Here is a 21,148-nt window from a genome sequence, read left to right on the forward strand (position 1 = left end):
TATTTGATGCAGGGCAGCGTATGCCGATATCAAGCCACGGGGGTTGCTAGGAGAAGGTTCTTCGACCCTCCGTCACAAGCTTGGGTTGCTGCAACAGCGACATCCCGCATGGCCCGCCATGACTGCGCTCCTAGCAATCGGACACGCAGCACCAGACTATGGCAACGTGAAACTCTCTTGTTTTCAGTCACCCTTCTTTATGTCACGGCTTCGGCCTCCTCGAGCCACACTCTTCGCCATGCTGCCTTCCTTTCCAGCTTGCCCCCACGGCGACCGACAAATCAGGTTCATGGTGCGCTGCCCCCGGGAAAAGAAATGATGCATGTCGCGGAGAACGACGGGACGACCGCAGAGACGTTCTCACAGCTTTACGGCGACCGTTTGCCATCATGGTTACTGGCGCGTGTTGAGAGCCTGGGTTATATAAGGCCGACCGCCGTGCAGAAGGAAGCGTTGGGCGCCATTCTTGAGGGTGAGGATGTGGTGGTGCATTCACAAACGGGCACCGGCAAGACGCTGGCATTCATGTTGCCCCTTCTGGCGGGAATTGATGTCAACAAGAATGCGGTGCAGGCGCTCGTGGTGGTGCCGAGCAGGGAGTTGGGACTGCAGGTAGCGAGTGTCGCGAAACAATTGGCAAGTGGGCACATGTACTACCGCGGCGAAGACGGGCAAGAAGAGGGAAGGGACGCGGAAATCGAGGACCCAGAAAGAAGGGAAGAAGGTGTCGGGAGCGAAAGTATGACGGCGGGCGCCAGCAATGTCAGGGCCGCCAAGAAAATTCTGATCATGTCTCTCCTGGAGGGCTCTAAAAACCGACGGCAAAAGGCTTGGGTGCTAGCGGAGCCTCCGCACGTCGTGATCGGAAATCCCCGTTCCCTGGCACAACTGGTGGAGAGGGGGGGGATTCGCTACCACCAGGTGAAGATGGTGGTCGTGGACGAAGTGGACGCTTGCCTGACCAGTCCCGAGACCGGCAGGGAGCTGCAGGGCCTGCTCGGTAAGTACCTCTCTCCCTCCTTCTTGACCGCAGAGCTCGAGGAGGAGGCCACCGCCACGGGCGGATCCAGCAAGGATGAGGAGGGTCCGCTCCTCCCACAAGGAGCCATGAAGGATGGCGGGGGCGAGAAGGGCGGGCGGGTGGCCCGGAAGCTTGCCCCGTGGAAGCTCGTGCATCGGCAGACCCTCTTCGTCAGCGCCAGCATCCCGCAGCACAAGCATTTCATCAAGCAGTGTGTCCAGCAGCAGTGGACTCTACGAGAACCGATGCACGTGCATGTCACGCCCGGGGAGCTGATGCCTCCAGGTTTGCGGCACGGCTACCTCGTCGCCCCCACCAAGGCTGACAAGCCCGCCGCACTCTTGGCTTTCCTGCGGCGGGAACGGGCCAAGGGCCGGCTGCAGGCTTGCGTCATTTTCACGGCGGACGACCGTGAGGCAGAAAAGATGGCCGCGATCCTGGCGAGGAGCGGAGGGCTCGCGGCGGGAGGGCAAGAGCCCCGGGGAGAGAGCAGTGTGGTGCAGGCCCTGGTGGGCGGGGAGCACATCACGCGCCGGGCCAAGGTGATGGACGCATTCCGAGCCGGGGAGAGCTGGGGACTGGTGACCACGGACTTCGCGGCGCGAGGTCTGGACGTGCCTCGCGTCAGCCATGTGATCATGCTCGACGTGGCTGGGGAGGCGGACACGTACTTGCACCGAGGGGGGCGGGCGGGCCGGATGGGCAGGCCTGGCTGGGTCGTCTCGCTCGTCTCAGAGACGGAGGCCTTCGCGCTTGTGCGCCTGGCGAACTCGCTGAAGATCGAAGTGAGGCGGATGGGCGTGATGAAGAGGCCTCGATCCAGATAGGACGGAGGGGGTTTCTGTGAGCCGTGGGAGGTCATGTTCGAATCCCGCTGTACATTCTTATAAAAAGCGAATCAAAGCAACATCGACCCTAGGTTTCTAAGCACAATGCAGACGCCCCTGTACGCATTGATGACTTCCAGCTCGTGTATGCCATGCACGCCATGGGTATTCTAGTGCCCTTTCTTCCACGTCAGCGCGCCCGTTTGCTCCACCAGGTCCTCCGTTACTTTTTTGTACTTCTCAAACTCTTGCTCGTTTCTGTGAATTTGTGCAAGGAAGTGGCCGTGAACTGAGCGTCAAACACCCCCACCACCCCGCCCGCCCTTACCGAGGAATTCCCGTGTCACCCTTCTTGTGCATGACGGCCAAATTGAAACAAGAGGGCCCATGTCCCCGCGCGCAACCCTGTTCCAATAACCCCTTTGCCTTGAGAGCATCCCGTTCATGCGACTTGTCCTCCGGCAGGTGCCGAAGCAGATGACTAGCCAACGCGTAGCAGCTATCAGGGATGCCCTCCCTGCACGCCTTATCTAGGATACCCGTCGCTTTCTTTACGTCCTTGGAAACGTCGTACCCGCCGTCTTTCCCATACAGGAGCAGTAGCCCCATGTGGTGGCAGGCCATGCCGTGCCCGGCTTTACAAGAAGTGTCAAAGCACTTGAGCGACCTCGCATCGCTCTGAGGAACCCCGCGACCGCCCAGATATAGGCGTCCCAAATTAAAACATGAGGGAGGGTGACTGTATTTTGCGCAATTGTCTGTGTATACCTTCGCCGCCTTGTTGTAGTCGCCCTGCGGAAGGGAAAGCGTGAGAGACAGATACAGCAGTTTCCAGACATATTAGTGGACAAACGCACCTTGACAACGGCTAAAAATTCTCCCACAGAATGGCAAGCCCATGCATCGCCCTTGCCCTTGTCGCAGTCCATTTCGAATGCCAGCATCCGCTCCTCATACTCGGGATCGATAGCTTGAAGCCCCTCGATCATGACCGTCTTACTTGCCTCAATCTATCCAGGCCTAAGCAGAGTGTTCGTTGTGAGCCAGTACTATTATTCACGTATGATGCCGTGTCATTCATGTCATTCATTCAGTCGTACTGGCGACTCTCACGTATGGATGCATGAGATTCGCAACTTGCTAGTGTATACGTACCGTTCCACACTTCTCTTTGGTCCCTTCTTGGAGATCCTTAAAGGTACAGAGGGATGCACGTCGCGAGTGGGGAGGTTGGTGAGTAGCTAGTGTATACGTACCGTTCCACACTTCTCTTTGGTCCCGTCTTGGAGATCCTTACAGGTACAGAGGAATGCACGTCGCGAGTGGGGAGGTTGGTGAGTAGCCATTCGTCGCACATGGAGACGAAGCACTGTCATCAGGATGGCTGTGTGACCTTCTAAGGAAGGATGTAAGGAAGCAGGCACGTACATCCCTGAGTCACATGGATGGGCAAGTGCCTCGCCCAATTTTGACGTTCTCTCTTCCTTGTCCCCTTGCAGAGGACAACCGCTTCCGCCTGGTTCGTTCCTTTTTCTTGCAGGTCGCACAACTCCTCTTCAATTTGATATCAGTTCACTCTCGATTCAGGTTGCGTGGCTGAATGCCCCCGTTGCTTCCGACTTTGAGCAGAACCCTTATAAGTGCTGCCTGCTTGTGCTTTACCGCTCCATCCTCCTTTGTCCTCCGTCCTTCGTCAAGCCGCCCCGCCTCCACCGCCGTGGGAATGGCCGCTCAAGGTTTTTGCTATAAATATCCCCGACCGTCGGTCACGGTTGACACTCTTGTCTTCTGTTTGGATGAAACCCAGATGAAGATTTTGCTCGTTCAGCGCGGGAACGAGCCCTTCAAAGGGGCTTGGGCTCTGCCGGGGGGGTTTGTCGATCAGGACGAGGGGCTGGACTCCGCGGCGGCTCGGGAGCTCAGGGAAGAAACTGCTCTAGATAGTATCTCGTTTGCACAGGTCGGTACTTATGGACAGCCAGGGCGAGACCCGCGGGGACACACCATCACTGTGGCCTACACAGCATTCCTGCTGTCGTCTGAGGGAGCAAGAGCTGGGGATGACGCCCGAGAGGCAAAGTTTTTCGCGTTCGGCTCACTTCCTCCCCTAGCTTTCGACCACAAGAAAATCATTGAGGAGACGTGGATGAGATTGGTCGTGTGTGACAAGGAGGGTACGACCGTGGTGAAGGAGCGAGGAGCACAGCAAGTGCTGTGTAGGTTGCCAACAGCCAGCGCGGCACAAGTCGTCAGATCTTCGAAGCCTTTCACATAAAATGAGGAAGAAATTGATACTCGACATCCGTATTAGTAGACTGCTTAATCTGTCGTTATTTTACACCAGGAGCGTTTTGGCCTATTTTTATGTGCCGCCCGGGCACTCAACTTACTGAGATCTAGTACGCAGGTTGAGACTCTATCAACACAGTGACATTTCGCGTGCATCGCAGTTTATAGGGCCTATACAACAGCGATTTCCTGAAGCGAGAATGGCTCTTCGGACACGACGATGGTGCGCCTCACCGGCGCGAGAGTGCTGCCTCTCGTTCTGCTTCTCCCACTCCGGTCGCGGTCCCCCTCGCGTCTGCTGCTGCTCCCTCCCTTGTCTTTAGACCCGGTAGATATGGCGTCCGAACCAAAACGTCGGTTTCCTGCTCGCGGCCGCGTGGGTTGCAGGCCTGTGAACCGTACGTAGAGGTGGCGCAGGAGGTCGGACTCCAACGCCAGGCTCCTGGCCCGCTTCAAGTCCTTCTCGTCCGAAGAGAGGGACCACTTCAGCATCAGCTCCTCCAGCGTGACCTTGTCCAGGAGCCCCCGCCGGTGAAAGGCCTGGTAGATGGCCCGGCCTGCCATGGCGTCGAGCGCGGCGTACTCGACCTGACGCGAAGAGAGCTCCGGGGTCTCCCAGTTCCCAAGCCTGATCGACTGGGGCTTGGGCAAGCAGATTCCCCACAGGGCCCCCATCAGCTTCTGCAGGGATATGATACGGAAGGGGGCGCCTTCTGGGAAGACGCGCCCGCCCACGCGGCCGACGTCCACGAAGCACCTCGATGAGAGCCCCCAGTCCTCCCGGAGCCGGGCCAAGTCCTCCTCCACCGAGACACCCACCTTGGGCAGGGTGGGGTCCCTCAAAAGCCTTCCCAGCTGCCGGGGGATGTGACTCAGCCGCTGGAGCTGGATGATCAAGCAGAGGCCGGGGCCCGAGAGCTGGAGGATGGCCGATCGACGCGCGGGCTGGTTCGGCTTGAAGGAGGGCCTCCATTCTACGTCCAAACCGATGGCCCCATCCCCCCCGCCTGGCCCGAGCTCTTTCCGCACGCGGTGGCAGAGTCTATCGCACCAGTAGTTCGCGGCCGTTGTACCTTGTATGACGGCCACCTAAAGTATGGGCAAGGACTGTGAGGTGGCTTTTCGTCTCCATGGAGACTGTCAGGTATGCGGAGTCCTTTTCTCTGTCATCGCGAGAAAAAGGCGCAGCATAGGAGCCGACAAAGGGCTTCAAAAACGTGCTGATACTGACGAGAGGAGTTAGCGCCAGCCATTTCACCCATGCGTGTTGGCTTACCTTGACGGTCTCACGCCCCCTGCCGTACGAAAAGGGACAAGTCATTTCAATCATCCGGGTCAAATTACACGAGTCACTTTGCCGAGACAACGGCCCACCCTCCATGTACTCTGCCACTGGCTCCTCAATCTGGACACTGTGTAAGCCTTGTTTCCCCAGACTGTCCCATGAGGCCCCTTCGTCCATGACCGCGCACGCGAGGCCGCGGGGGGGAGGTCGCGAGGAGGGAAGTACTCCTTTACGTCCGACACGAGCCGAAAACTCTTCCTGCCTAACCAGTGCATGGTAAGCACGTCGCTGGCCACGTAAAATCATCTCCTGATCTCTGCCTGTGGGTTGGTCCGTGGAGAAAGTACGGGGTCAGAGGCCGGGGCGAGCAACACGTAAGTTTCCTTGAGGCTCGTCCTCCCGTTCAAGCGAGGCCCCCCGCCAGGCCGGGCCGCAAAGATTTAGCTGGCTGCCCACTCCTGGTTCTCCATCACCACACAGCGAGGCATGCGCTTTATCCTTCGGACCTCGCGCATGGGCATATGGATGGCTCGCGGCGATGATTTTTCTTTTCGATTCCATGTTTTTGCCGCGTTTCCTCATGAGGGTTCTCGTCTTCTTGGCAGTCAAGCTGGGCAGGAATCACCATCCAAGGACAATTCACAAATGCATTCCAATTACCTCCTTTAAATCTAAACTATATCCAGAGGATTGGGGATCGGGACGTGTGGTTTTTTTCCCATGATCATGCATTCTTACGGTCTTCGAGAGTAGTCGAGAAAGAGGATGGCGCATTTCCGACTGTTTTGAGGGCACCGACTGTCCACAGCCTTCTCTTTGTCTTCCGTTCCCGTCTCGCTTTGTCTGGCATAGAATTTGATTGGAGTAATGTATGCTTCAGCACGATTGCGACTGAAAGTTATCTCCAAAATTTGCTTGCTCGGGTCAATTTCGAAGCTCATCACGAGACGTTCCTCACGTACCTCCTCAACACTCCCAAGCAGGCGCCTGTGGATCACTTTTGAAAGATAGAACCATGTTGGAAAAACAGCAAAAGTATGAAGTGGAAGAAGGTTGACGTCACAGTGGTTGCGGTGGCGTAAATTTGTGTCGGACAGAAGCAAAGCTGCAGCGTGGAGCTCGACCTGGCTGTGGGCACGTCGCCTGTTGGGCCGTAAGTATATAAATAATATCGACTTGCGGTAGCGATTATCAGCAGCAGCCATAGAGGTGAAGTCGGCGGTGTTTTAAAAGGCGGGTCGTTTGAGCATGTCCTCGACGACATGTCCTGTGTTTCGGCCCTCCAGGGAGGAGTTCAAGAACTTTTCAGCCTACATCGACAAGATTGACAGTAGGGTAGGAAATGCTGGGCTGTGCAAAATTATACCTCCGGAAGGCTGGTATGATACGCCAACGGAGGCGGAGTTCGAAGGCATGTGGGCGGAGCGAGGACTGGTGGTGCCCCCCATCAAGCAGTGTGTCTCTGGCCTCAGGGGCGTGTACCAGTTGGGCCTGATGGACGGCAAGAAGATGGCCGTCAAGGACTTCCAGGCCCTGGCGAAGAAGACGGAGCCCGACCAAGCCATGTCGTACTCGGAGATCGAGCGCTTGTTCTGGCGCAGTATGGGTCCCCTGGCGCCCCCTCCTCTCTACGGCGCGGACATGAGCGGCTCTCTCTTCCGCGATCGGGCTAGCGGGTGGAATCTGTCGGAGCTGGACAATATGATTAAGCTGCTGCCTTCCAATCTGCCCGGTATCACCACGGCCATGCTGTACTTTGGGATGTGGCGCGCCATGTTTGCCTTCCATACGGAGGACATGAACTTGTACAGCATCAACTACCTTCACGCGGGCCGGCCCAAGAGCTGGTATTCCATCCCCCCCCACGCTCAAAGGCGCTTTGAGAGTCTGGCGCAGTCCCTGAATCCCCAAGGCTTCCGGACCTGCTCGGAGTTTTTGCGTCACAAAACCAGCATATTCTCGCCCAAGGTGCTCCGGGAGTCCGGCATTCCCTTCCACACCCTGGTGCAGGAGCCGGGGGAGTTCGTCGTCACTTTTCCTGCTTCCTACCACGCAGGCTTCAACCACGGATTCAACATTGCGGAGGCGACAAATTTCAGCACGGAGCGATGGTTGTCCAAGGGCCGCGAGGCCAAGGTTTGCCGGTGCCAGCCCTACTCGGTCCACATCAATATGGACGACTTCGCTGCCAAGCTGGCCGCCAAACGTGCCGCAGACCAAGCCCGCGTGGAAGCGCTGCCGAACAAAACGTCCAAAATAGACCGGAAAAAGATCTTGAGGCGTTTGAGCTACATAGGGTGGATGGCCTGGCGGGAGCAAGAGGAAGAAGCGAGGCGAGTGGAGGAAGCTTTGGCGGTCAAGGAGCGTCAGCGCTTACAGCGGGAGCAAACGAATTTGCGTCGGAAAGAGAAGGTTCGACGGCTGAACGGGGGGACGCTTAGCCTGACTGTGGGGGAAGGGGAAGGTGGTGGGGATGGCCAGTCTGCAGAAGACTCGGAGGAGCGCGTGGGAGGAGACGAGGGGGAGGACGAGGAGGACGGCGGGCCCGCCCGCCAAGGTCTCGAGGTGGACCTAGCGGCGCAGAAGCAGTGGGACTTTCGGTGTCGCTGCGGGGTGGCCGCAACGAGTGGGGCACCAGTGCAGAGCTGGCCGAAAGGCGCCATCTTCCAGTGCGCGGGCTGCTTGGCCTGGTCGCACACGCGCTGCCTATACAGCAAGGACCACGCCCCCCGCCGGGCGTTCTGTGCAGGCTGTCATCAGGTATTGCAGCGATTGGAAGCATCGGGTGCGGATTGGCCCACTGGGCGGCGGATCAAGCTGCGGTCAAAAGTGGTGGTGTGTCGGGGCCCGCGAGGGCTGGAGGAGGGAAGCGTGACGATGATCGGAGAGGGGATGGCCCGAGTCTACTTTAAAGGAATGAAAAAGCCAAGAAAACGCGATAGGGCAGGCGCGCCGGGAGAGACATGGCCGAAGGCGCTCAAGAGGCCTATGGAAGAATGGGTAAACGTGATGTCCAGTCGCTTTCTGAGTCGAGAGCGAGTCCAAGCAGCCCTTGGCCAATTTAGCCTCCAGTCTATTCCGACACAAGACTGCGGAATCAGTGAATCTATAAAGATGCAAACGCCGCAACCTCAGAAGATAAAGCTGGAGCAGGGACTTTATCATCACGGAGATGTTGCCACGAGTGCAGGGCATTGCTGCAGGGATCAGGTAATTTCCGCGTCGTCACTTAGAGGGTCAGGTGCGGCGCAGCCCCCAGCAAATACCAAGCGTGGCATGGCTCCCCATCCAGCTCCCTTGCTTCGGGGCGTCCCGTTGCCTGACGCCCAGGCAGCTGTGCGCCACGCCAAATTTCAGAAGGACCTGGCTAGAAGCAAGAAGGCTTTCCGCAGCCTCTTTTCCCCCACTCGCCATGCGGAAGCTGTCCCAGGGGTGTCGTACAGTCGATATCATGCCGCGCACAATGCATCCATCTTTGACGGAGAGTGGTCCGACGACGAGGAGGGAGAAAGGAAAGTGCTAGAGGAGCAGTGCAGGGGGCTGCCACTGGGCAACGGCGACCTCGCAGGTGGGCTGAACGGGGGCCGAGGGTGTGGGAGTGCGCAAGACGACTTGTCGAATGGCGGTCATGTCCTTCCAAAATGTTGTGGAACCGACGGTGCGACCGAGCGAGCGCAGGAGCCACCTGCCAACTCCTGCGCCCTGGCTCAAGGCGCTCACGTCCCTTGCTGGTCGGCCTGCCTATACCCGCTACAACAGCACCATGAAGGAGCGCAATGCGGTGCTCTCAAATGCCCGCATCAACCATCAAGCACAAGGCCGTCCACAGAGTCTTCCATTAAGAATGCCAGCTTGGATGTGTCGGGCGAGGGAAGTTCTTCCGTTGCGGCGTCGCGAGTCAGCACCGTGTACGAGTGCCGTACAGGAACGGGAAACTGTGCGAACATAAAGTTGACGTCAATGGACTGCGGCCAGGGCTTGCGAAATGCGGGGGTTCCGGCGATGGGGCCCGGGGCAGTCGGTGCTACCGCCGGGACAGTAGGGGCCTCTCGCGGCATATTGGGACGAGGGCGATGACTGTGACCAGGTTGCGTCAGGGGAGCGTCAGGCCTTGGAACGCTTGATGGCCGTACAGAGGGCCAGACGATTCAATCTATCAAAGAAAGAAATCAAAGAGAGGTGTGCTGTGCATATTTGCGTATTTGTATAGAAACTGCGCTTCAGAAACGAGGAAAGGCTCCAGTAGGCGGCAGCGATACCTTAGAACGTCAGCATATGGTGCAAGAGAGGGTAAAAGAAATTGAGTCGGGGCAGTAGAAGAACGTAAAGAAAAATGACGATGATATCCAATGTTAGGCCTCGGATGAATTGATGCGCTGCAGGTACTCTCGGGCAAAGGATTGTGGGCACACCAAAGAAAAAACTAAAGGCTGGCTTCTGATGCCAGCGACCAAGAGTACAAGTTGTCGACGTTTTCTTCCCCAATGAAGGAAATCAGGTTGACAAAGCCTGCGGATGCCGGGCATTTATGTGATTTTAGCGCCGCGGACCTATCGGGCAGATTTTTGGGACAAAAATGTCAATCTATTTTCTATGCACACGTCAGACCCCTCCCCCCCCCTCCCACGCCAACTCCATCCGCACAGCTATGCTTACACACTTCGCCCGTTACTGCGACCGTCACCGCCAGCCTGCCCGTGGGCCGCTCCTGGCACCTGTGGGACATGGCCTTGTACCAAGCTTTGCAGCAGAAGAGAGAGCGCAGTATTCATGAAGGCCGGAGAGATATGGGCTGTGTGCTCCGCATGGGCGCTTTCCCGCCGCTCATAGTCCTGAGCGGCGTGGCCCGTGGGTTTGACGCGCTTCATGGCGTTCCGAAGGTCCTCCATCGTGACCTGGCGCAGGTGCTCCGCCTGCAAACCATCCACGTCCAGGGCGGTGAGACTTCCGCCCGCGGGCAGGTACATCACGTCGCGGACCGGCATCATGACGGCGGCTCGGCACAGTTCCTTCAGGTCGCTGCCTGAGTAGCCCTCTGTCTCGGCCGCTAATGCCCCTAGTTTGACCGACTCGTAGTCAACGTGCTCCTCCTTCAACAGCAAGCGCAGAATCTCCGCCCGCTGCTTGGGGTCTGGGAGTGGTATCTCGAATTGTCTTGGGAGGCGGCGGAGAATGGCTGGGTCGAGATCGTAGGGCCTATTGCTCGCCCCTAGCACCATAATGGGCACGGCGCTCTCGGTGAGAATGCCGTCCCAAAGGGTCATAAACTCGGCCTTGAGCGAGATCCAGGGCGCGTCGTCCCCCCGGCCCCGCACGCGCAGGAAGGACTCGATCTCGTCGATGAAGATAATGGTGGGCGCCAGCTTATTGGCCAGGGAGAAGACGGCGGAAACGAGCTTATTGGACTCGCCAAAGTACTTGTTCGTAAGCGTGCTCATTCGCAAATTGATGAAAGCTGCGCCCGACTCCCGCGCTATGGCCTTGGCCAACATAGTCTTCCCAGTCCCAGGTGCGCCATAGAAAAGGATGCCCTTGGGCGAACCCAAAAGCTTCCCTCGCTTATTAAAAAGGTCTGGGCGCTTCAGGGGAAGCACGGCCAGCTCGAAAATCTCCCTCTTTTGCTGTTCTAGCCCGCCGATAGTATCGAACCCACCCTCCAACTGCTCTGCGTCCAAGACCTCGTGGGCAATGATCCGCTCATAAGGCGAAAGATCCAGGCGCGCAATCTCAGAACGGTCCGCTTTTTTCCCCAGGGCCTCTTTGGTCTGTGGTGCGTGTAAAACAAGAGGGAGGTGGTTAAGTTCGTCGACATTCTAGAGGTACACGTACTATCCACATGAGCTTTAAGTACCTGTACTCCTGCGCCCCTATCCTTTTTTACCGGGTCCATCATGGTGACGATACCATTGACGGACAGGTACAAAATGTAGTAGCCGGCTACCATCAGGGACCACTCTAACAAGACGACACCAATGGCCCGTTTGTCCTGGCCCCGTTCCGCGTTTCTTCTGCCCCCTGCTACCTTTTCGAGGACTGGAAAGTTTCTCGCAATCGAGGCACGTCGTAACATGGGGGTGTGACCGTCTAAAATTGAAGTGAAAGACGATGGATGGTGCGCACCCTCTAAAGCTAGTTCTGCAGACTCTCTTCGGAAACCCTTACTTCGGTATATTGCACTAAATCAAGCGTACAACCGCTATATCTTATCACACTCAAAACACCTGCGTCATACGGAAATAGAAATCAAGGTAATTCGTGAGCAGAAATGGAAAAGCGAGAGAATGTAGTGACAGTCGACCTATTTAAGGCAGGAGGCAACGCTTAAGCCTGGAAGTGAACGCTTGTAGGCTTCCATCCGCCAGTCAATCGTTACAACCTGGCCACTTCCGTGCGACAACGACTGAGAAAGTAGTTGAATGTGGGCACATAATCTGTGCCACAATCCAGCCCCCGTGTGTGGCTTGACTTGTTGAGCCCATGCTTGCATTTATGCGTGCATGTCCGAGCCCGCCCTTCGATCTGCTCAGGGGCACATACCATACCATGTCAGTAACTCCCTGGCTGAATTCAAGAACGACGAGCCCGTTGAATCCCCATCAGAACATGCAACAACAAAGTGTAAGTATACGTAACCCATATATTGAATGGGTGCTGACAATATCACGGTACAAGATACAAAGTAAACGAGCTTAAAGCCTGTAAGCTTGTTACTGCTACTATTCCTTGTAACTACTAGTACCAATCAGTAGCAAGATGTAGTGAAAAAAAATGTCACTTATGCTGTTTTTACAGTATCTCGCGCAAAACACAGCCGAGCATGAAGAATGTTTCTTAACCACAATCTGTGCAAATACATCAACTATGCCGTAGGCAGCAGCCGTAACACGGGCCTCCCTGGACGGTTCTGTCGTCCATGGCGGGGCCAATACACCAATTGCACTAAATCTGCCGTGGACGATCCATACTCACGAAGACCCGTGTTGCGGCTGCTGTTTTGGGCAGAGTTGGTGCAATTGGTGTATTCGCAGCGGTTGCTTCCGCCATGGACGACACTTTGTCGATTCGGCGGTGTTGACGTAGCCCGCCACTTTCCAGCACCCGTTTGCCATTCCCCGTCATTCTGTGGAACACGACGTTCTTCCTGTCTTCCTCCGTCCCCCCCCCATCCCCCCCCCGGGTTTTACTTAGTTGGGCTCGCACTCCATCTTATACCAAGGAAATTCTGGCTACCCGCATCCATAGAGGGAGTTTCCGCGAGGAATTGCACGCCCATCCTCATGTCCTCTGCTCCTGCATTGTCCTCCTCGCCCGGCTCGGCCCCGTCTTCCCTTTCTAATGGCTGACTTTCTTTGCAAGGGTCCTCGCCCGAAGCAAAACACAAGCGCCCCTCCGCATCATCGAGGGCCCACTTACAAATAAGAGTACCTAGCAAGATGAACCTATGGCCAAAATATTTGCTGCATATCTTATTTCATGCGAATCAGACTCTTGAAGGCGCTTTATGGCCCTCCAATGCGTGGTCTGTAAAAAATATTCGTCAGCCGCCTAGGTTGATTATTGACAACAACGTCAAGTGGCCTATTGATATTGAAGTATGCATTGACGCGTTACGTCGAGTTTCGCTGGACACAGCCAGCCTTTTCTGGGCATCTGTCCGTCGCTGAGCGTCTTAAGGAGGAGAGAACGCAATCGAAATACTTGCCTGCAATCGAAATACAGGCTTGAAAAGGGGTCCCTGCCAAGAAAAACTTGTGAAGAGGGGTTTTCCGAATGCGTCACACCAGGGTCTTTTTCGTCTGATAAGGACAGAGGCGGGTCTGGCCCTCCTCATTAACTGAGCCCCCATTATAATCCTCGCTCAACGCTCCTGATTGTTCACCAGCGCTGCCCCTCCAATCTTCAGTCTCGCTCAAAATAAGCATGTAGGAGGCAAGAAGGTGACACACGAAGCCCTCTCCCTCAGTCAGGGAGTCGAAGTCGTCCATGCGGTCATAAGCATGTCAGTGCGCCTGGACAGTGATAGGAAGGAATTTCTCCCCATCAAGAAAAAAACGCAACAATTTAGCATGTATTGAATGCACTAAAAACGCATGTTCCAAGGAGTCATTGTTGAACTTCACTTATTCTGGATGTAAAACTATGTCAATGTGCTCCCGCATCGTCCTACATGGGCTCTCGACCTCAGTTGACCCGAGGCCGCGGTACAATGCATAAGGCAGTCGATCAATTTGTTATTGAGCAGTGGTTCTCGTATCTTGAGAATCGACTCTCATTTTTTTAATTCAGTTCAAATATTGTCAGGACCGACTTCAACGTTGAAAGAAGGGGTCGAGTCGACGACCTGTGTGTGAGGTCGACTTGGCTGGTTTATTCGGAAAAGGGTAAATTGGGAACGGGGAACATATCTTTCCTTTTATGAAAAACCACGACATGCTGCTTAATGTAGCCATCCTCCAATGCCACTTCCGTCACATTGTTGCACTTGCTTGGTCAAACCTCCCGGCCCCCTCACCCCGAGGCTCCCTTCCTACCCTTCTCCACGATGATTCTGCGCTCCATCGTCCACCGCCCCCTCCCCTGGGCACCATGTGGGTATTTCGATACTGAAATGCGGCAAATATACGAAAATGTGAATGATTCGCTTCATTCATTCCCGTCTCTCCAATTTTTTTCCTCTTCTTGGCACTCTCCGGCATGACGCTCCTTGGCGTCGTCGCTGAATTACAGACTTTGAAGGTGACCGCAGCAATTGTCACAGGCATTCATGACATTCAGGGTCCTTTCTCACGTTCTCTACCTTGAAGGAATTTGACCTCAACGTCACCTTTTTTGGCCCTCATTAAACTATCCACAACTCCTTATCCAGAGCGAAAAGCAGGGAACAAAGCGTCACGCAGATCGCGGACCAAATTTAGCGACAGCATGGTACCTTCCTCCCTCTCCTCCTCCTTGCCATCTTTGGAGCCACGCGTCACAGCGCTGAGGACACCTGCAGGTCTGACACACGAGACAGCTCACTCAAGTCCATGCGCATTAGTCAGTGGTATATCTTGTCTTTGCCTTCTGGAGGTAGCTTTGGCAAAGCAAGCCCTCGCCGCTGGTCCTTTGACAAATAAAATAACATGTCAACAACGGGCACTTCGTGTTCTGGTGCAGCAAGAACGCTTGAAGATTGTCCAACAACAAGTACAAGAGTATCCGCTTCCTGAGGCTTCATCAACGGCTGAGAGAGTAACAGTTACGTCCGAATTGCTGAGTGACGCCTCTTTTTTGACAGACGAGGAGGATGTGCTGGCACTAATGACAAGGTGGGATGGTCCGACTCCCAGCCATGAATCGCCTCTCCAAAATGTAGTGATGGAACAAGGGCGGACATCGGTAATCAAGGAGTACAGAACAAAGGAGCGACAAGACGCAGCGGCGCTGAAGAACCTTCTTCAGCATCACCATCTATCGGACAGTACGCTCACAGGGGTCCAGCGTCAAGGTCCATTTGCGCCCCCAACCTCTTCGAGGCAACCTCATGTGATCTCCAATGTCTCAATACAGCATTTTCGTTCACCTGTTTCTTATGGCGGGGCGGTAACGTCATCTCACCATGATGCCCTTGTGCCGCAGAAGCCAGTGCCCTTTTCAAGGCAGGAGAACGAGGACGCGCAGCAAAAGCAGCGTCCTGCGTATACCTCACATTTCTCTACAGCGGGAGAATTGCGAGACAAGAGCCGCAAGCGTCCCTTTGCTGGCGCGGAAAGCGGGAGGGGAGCCTTAAGTGGTTTCGGACGTGAAGGAGGGCGTGGAGAAGATTCTGCGGAGCTGCAACACTCGCTGTTGTCGTCTCGTGAGGAGCGGCCATTGCCAGAGCCGGCGAAAGCGAATGCTGAACAATCCAAATTTATGTTCTCGACTTGCATAAGGCAAAGTGGAAAGACGTGTGGTGGGCCGAATTGGAGTCAGGCTCAGGAGCGCAGCGGTCCATCAACTTCCTGGATCCAGCCGCCGTCGCGCTCTTGTATGTTGCAGCAAAACGAAGAAAATATGAGTTGGGCGGGCCCACCTGCGCCCGTTTCAGCTCCATCTCGCGTGATGAAAAAGTTTGTACCACCCGTCAAGGGCTCGAGTGAGACGAACGGGCGAGGAGGGGCGAGCGTTGGGGGGAAGAAGGGGATCAGTGGCATGGTGGAAAACGCCTTCAGAGGTTCTGTGCAGCAACCGCAGGCACAGAGGCACGGAACCAGCGGGGATAAAGGGCCGGGAGAGGAACTTCCGGAGGAACTGAAAGGCTGTGACCCGCTGCTTATTGAGAGGATCGAGCAGGAGATCATCGACCGCGGGGACCCCGTCACTTTCGATGACATCGCCGGGCTTGCCTTCGCCAAACAGACGATCCTGGAGCTAATTTGCTGGCCCATGTCTCGACCTGACATATTTACAGGCTTGCGCGCCTTACCTCGGGGCCTGTTGCTCTTCGGGTGCGTGAGACAGAAAGGAGTGGGTCTCCTGGATGCGGCCCCCCTGAGGCTTCTGCCTTGCCTGTATGCCCGATATTCCACGCGGACTCGTTCATTTTTCGCTTTAACTCACCTGCAACGCACGCATCCACACACCTCAGACCACCGGGCACGGGCAAGACCCTCATCGCCAAGGCCATCGCCCATCAGTCAGGGGCCACCTTCTTCAACATCTCCGCCTCCTCCCTCACGTCAAAGTGGATCGGGGAGGGAGAGAAGCTCGTGCGTACACTCTTCCGGCTGGCGGCCTACATGAGCCCGTCCATTGTCTTCATCGACGAGGTTGACTCACTTTTGTGCCAGCGCAGTGCCGACGAGAACGAGGCGAGCAGACGCATGAAAACTGAGTTCCTGGTTCAGCTCGATGGCTGTGGCAGCGCCGCGGCGGCGGCGCGAGTCCTCCTGGTGGGCGCGACGAATCGACCGCAAGAACTGGATGAGGCGGCGAGAAGGCGTTTCGTGAAGCGGCTCTACATTCCGCTGCCAGAGGCGGAAGCTCGACATGCTCTAATTGTCCTTCTCCTGCGCACCAACAACCACCAGCTTACCCCGCAGGAAATCGAGCAGGTAGTGACGCGCTCCCGTGGTTTCAGCGGCTCAGACGTCCATCAGCTCTGCACTGAGGCGGCCATGGGACCCATCCGCGACATGACTGCGGGCTTGGCTGGCGACATCACTGCACTTGCTGTCGCCGACGTCCCTCCCATTCAGTTCCGCCACTTCCTGGAGGCACTGTCAACTCTGCGGCCTTCCGTGAGTGAAAAGGACTTGGACACCCTTCTGGCTTGGAATGACGACTTTGGCACCTTTTCACGACAAAAATGTAACGTCGGGGATGGTTAGGGCGCAGAAGAGCCGAGGAATGATCGATCAAAAACCTTTTACGAAGCAGGACAGGGTAGACAGAGATGCATGTGACCATGTTGATAAGGCGGTGTGAGGCAACAGGGCAAAAAAAATTACTCCGCAAAACATTTCATCGTAGCTCTCAAGAGGTCTGAATAGCAACGCTTTACACGTATCACGCTGTCCCCATGCACTGACACCGCAGCCCCGCGAACCTCTTCCCTCCCTTGAAGCGCCTAGATGGATATGGGCCAATCGCCCTCCGCGTACTGACGCAAGCGAGGCCGGATCCGGGGGCCAGGCGTGGTCGCCGTGTGAACGATAATTCACTTATCTTGCTGGCATGGAATGGGCGGCACTGGACACCCATCCCAAATTATGAGCAATTTACATGCATCCATATCGCGATGTCCACGTTTGGCTTGCGGCCCCTGCCACGGGGGGTCCCAGGTGGGGTATGTTCACCATCATCACTGCCCCGTGACAAGAATCGAGGAGAATTACACTTTCCGCCACCATTCTCCAACACAACACGACCCTGGCTTCCGCCATAAAATACAGATGCAGGACAAAACTGAAATGGCTCGGAAACCTGCCGCTGGGCTTGAAATTGACCGGTTTTTCCTACTGGTGCAGACGAACATAGCGGAGAAGAGAAAACTGAACCCCGGGTACGACGTCGACCTGCGAGGCCGCTTCGACATTCTCAACCCCAATCCGCGATCTTGGATGCTTGACTTACACAAAGACATTGTTGATCCCGTGTCTGAACTACCCGACGACTGCGTCTCATCGGGCTCTCCGCCAAATGCAGACTTCACTATTACGTGCGAATCAGCAGATGCCCTACTCGAGGCTCTCAAGGGCAAAACAGAGTTCACGGCGGCCATAGCGAAGCGATTGATACGAGTACAAGGCAACTTTTCGAAGCTTAGCAAGCTCAAAGACGTGTTGGAACCGAAGGAATGTAGATCAGAAGCGGAAGAAGACGACAGGGCACCGATGCTTGTTCCTGTTCCACGCAGCCAGTGGGAGCCTGACGGACCTCAGTGTAGTCAGTGTGGTGCAGGTTTCTCCCTCACCACGCGGCGGCACCATTGTCGCTTCTGTGGAGCCTTATGCTGCTCGGATTGCACCCGTTATCGACTCGGTACAAAGCATAAGAGAGCTTGCATGCTGTGTCATCTAGCAGTACAGCGGGCACGGCGTGAGTACGAGGAAAGCGGTGGCAAGATGGACAGTGCGCTCTATGGAGCAGTGCCTGCCTCTCCCACTGCTGGGACGTACGGTCCAGACTACGGCCAAGACATGACAGAGCGGATGTTGACCTTGGAGAATCGGCTTGGTACCCTGGAACGGGCGCGACGCGTCAGGAAAGCAAGGACGCTACTCAAATGCGCTGACTGGGTCATTGGGAGCGCCACTGCATCCACACTTATTTGTGGCGCCTTTATTGGCCACTATCTTGCGCTTTTCATTCGTCTGCGGGGTTGGGATGTGCAGGCCGTGGAACTGCTGCAGCCGAGCCTGCGACAGACGGTGGACTGGCTGGACCTGCCTGCCTCCTTCGGCTGGAGCTCTCGCGCTCCTTGGGCGCCCCTTGCCTATCTCAAGCAATTGTATGAGATTCATCCTACGAGCACCGAGTCCTACTGGTTGACATTGTCGGTGACGATACTAGTCTCCGTGCTGCTTGTCTCGTCGACCCTGTACAGACGCAGCGCAACGGCTTTCAGCGTGGCGGCTGTGCTGGTGGTGGCGATCGAGTTGACCAAGGTTCGGGTGGGGACACGCCTGGCCACGGAGTCGGAGGCCTTGTGGGAGGAGGCCAATTACATCTACGGTGCCTACCTCCGGTTGGCATTCTTCCGACTCAAGGGGAGCTACATCAAGATGGCGCAATACATTTCCTCGCGCGCCGACATCGTGCCAGATGCCTTCTCGGACGAGCTCTCAGCTCTTCAGGACGCCGTCCCTCCGTCCCCGATTACAGCCATACGGCCCATGATCGAAAAAGCACTTGGTTCTCGTCTGGACGAGGCGTTCTACACTTTTGAGTCGGAGGCCCTGGCTTCTGCCTCCATCGCTCAGGTGCACAGGGCGAGGCGCAAGGACGGGACGGACGTGGTGGTCAAGGTGCAGCACCCAGACGTGGCAAGGCTCCTAAGCATAGACTTGCGGAACATCGTGGTGATTCTTACCTTAATCGGATGGATCGAACCGGACTACGACTTCAGCATGGTGGCGCGCGAGTGGAGTAAGGAGGTGCGCAAGGAGCTGGACTTCAAAATTGAGGGCGACAACCTGCGGATGGCATACGAGGGGATCGCAAAGAAGTCGGGCTTGGACGCGGTGGTCCCGCAGGTGCTGCACGCCTCACCGGACGTGCTGGTCATGACATACTGTGAGGGTGTCAAGGTGACGGACCCCCGAGCCTTCTCTGATCCCGAGACTGCCGCGGAGGACAAGGCCCTGTTCATGAGGACGCTGTGCGAGGTCTTTGCCTACGGCTGCTACGTGGAGGGGTTCTTCCAAGGGGATCCGCACGCCGGTAACATTCATGTGCAGGCTTCCACGGATACGGAGGGCCGCCGGCATTTCAGACCGGTCGTCCTGGACTGGGGCCTCGCCAAGCAGCTCTCAGAGCACGTCCGCCTCGGGAACGCGAAGATTGTCCTGTCTGTGTGGGAGCTCGACATGGGGGGCATGCTGGACGGGATGGAGGAGGTCGGGATGCCGATCGACTTGGTCAACGTGGTGGAGGACCTCGGCAACATTCGATTCATGATGCGTGACACGTCGCCGGGGGCGGAGGCGCGCGAGCAGTCGAAGCAGTTCATGGAGGACTTTGTGGAAAAGCAAAAGAAAAAACCTAAGCGCGAGAGGAATCCCCTCAAGACGATGGTCCCCGAACTTCTCTTCCTGGCCCGAGTGACGGAGATGCTGCAGGGCTTGGGCGCTAAACTAGGCGTGCGCGTGGAGTACATGCACATCATGGCTGCCAGTTGCAAACGAGCTCTCCTCGAGCGGCCACGTCCACCGCTACCCTCGCCTTCGGACTCGTCCTCGCCACCTGTATCGTTTTTGGACCGCAAAGTACGTACGTTATTACAGGATTTACTGGCTGAGGGCCACGGCGTAGGGGTTCAAGTCGTGTTGTACAAAAATGGACGCATGCTGGTCAACGCTGCCGAGGGCTTATGTAGCCGACTGGACCCCAGGCCCGTAACGTCCTCCACGCTCTTCTGCGGCTTCAGTCTGACCAAAGCAGTGCTGGCTATCCTAGCGCACGCCCTGGTCGACGAGGGGGTCCTATCCTACGACACCTTGCTCACGGACGTCTGTCCCGAGCACCGGGACTCCGGCAAGGACGGCATCACACTGCGACATATTTTGACGCACAGTGCCGGCCTCGAGTACGCGTTCCCCAGGAATGCCACCCCGCAGTCGTTATGGGACCCTCAGACAGGCATCAAGGCTGTTAAGGAGGCGAAACCCGTGGGTGCGATTGGCAAGCCCTCTGCCCGCGTCTCCATGCACTACTACAGCTTCGGGTGGCTCTTAGCGCCTCTCCTTGAGGCTGCCTCGGGGAGATCGCTTCGGAAATTAGTGCATGAGAAGCTTCTGACTCCTCTAGGTCTCGAACCGCAGTCCGAAAGTGACCCGGGTGGTGTCGTGCTGGGCCCTGTGCTTGGCACTGAGCAGCTCCCTTCGTCGGACGATCCACGCCTGGCCACTATCGAATACGATTTGCGGGAATTGGTGGCCGAGTTGTCAGGGGAAGGGGGCGGGAGTACGGGTGCGGACAAGGGGCTGATGGGGATGATGGAGGGAATGATAGACGTGAGAGGCAGCGACGAGGGCGACGAGGCTGCAGCTTTCAAGGATTGGCAACAAAAGCTGACCGGACGTGAGTTTTTGCTGGATCCGCGCATGCTCAACGGCAAAAGATGCCGGTCATCCGGCTCCCTGCCTTCGCTAAGCGGCCGTTTCAGCGCCAGAGCCCTTGCTGATGTCCTGGAGGCCCTGTGTCGCATCGAGCGAAGCACAGGTAACGTTGCGCAACAGCAATTCCTGACTACTGCCTCGGGCGCGCCTGTAACATTACCTTTTGCATCCGGAGCGCTAGCCTCATCCCCCTCGAAAGCCGGCAAAGTCCTGTACACGAACAGCAGCGCCAACACCAGGATGGGCAAACCCACCTTCAAGTCGTCCTCCTCCTCCGCCCCCACACCCGCCGGCTTGTCGCCCGCCTCCCCTCCCTTTACGATCCTGAGTCTGGCCCGGCTCGAGGACATGAAGGCCAACCCTGTGGACTCTGAACCAGGCCTTACTCGCATCATGGGGCGCGAACACACGGTCAAGCTAGCCT

At 56.5% G+C, this 21,148-nt stretch overlaps 1 protein-coding gene across 1 annotated transcript; it reads left to right on the forward strand.

The window, feature by feature from the left end:
* The first annotated feature begins 3,432 nt into the window (after positions 1–3,432).
* On the forward strand, positions 3,433–4,151 carry NGA_2004810 (nudix hydrolase). The gene has a single exon (XM_005856264.1). It carries the CDS (start codon positions 3,449–3,451, stop codon positions 4,121–4,123), a length of 675 nt encoding a protein of 224 aa, XP_005856326.1. The 5' UTR covers positions 3,433–3,448; the 3' UTR covers positions 4,124–4,151.
* Positions 4,152–21,148: the final 16,997 nt, after the last annotated feature.

This window comes from Nannochloropsis gaditana (assembly GCF_000240725.1).
Source record: "Nannochloropsis gaditana CCMP526 unplaced genomic scaffold scaffold013, whole genome shotgun sequence".
In the NCBI taxonomy this organism is placed as follows: Eukaryota; class Eustigmatophyceae; order Eustigmatales; family Monodopsidaceae; genus Microchloropsis; species Microchloropsis gaditana.

Excerpts from the sequence above, each read along its gene's own strand:
- NGA_2004810 (XM_005856264.1), top strand. The coding sequence starts at position 3,449 with ATGCCCCCGTTGCTTCCGACTTTGAGCAGAACCCTTATAAGTGCTGCC.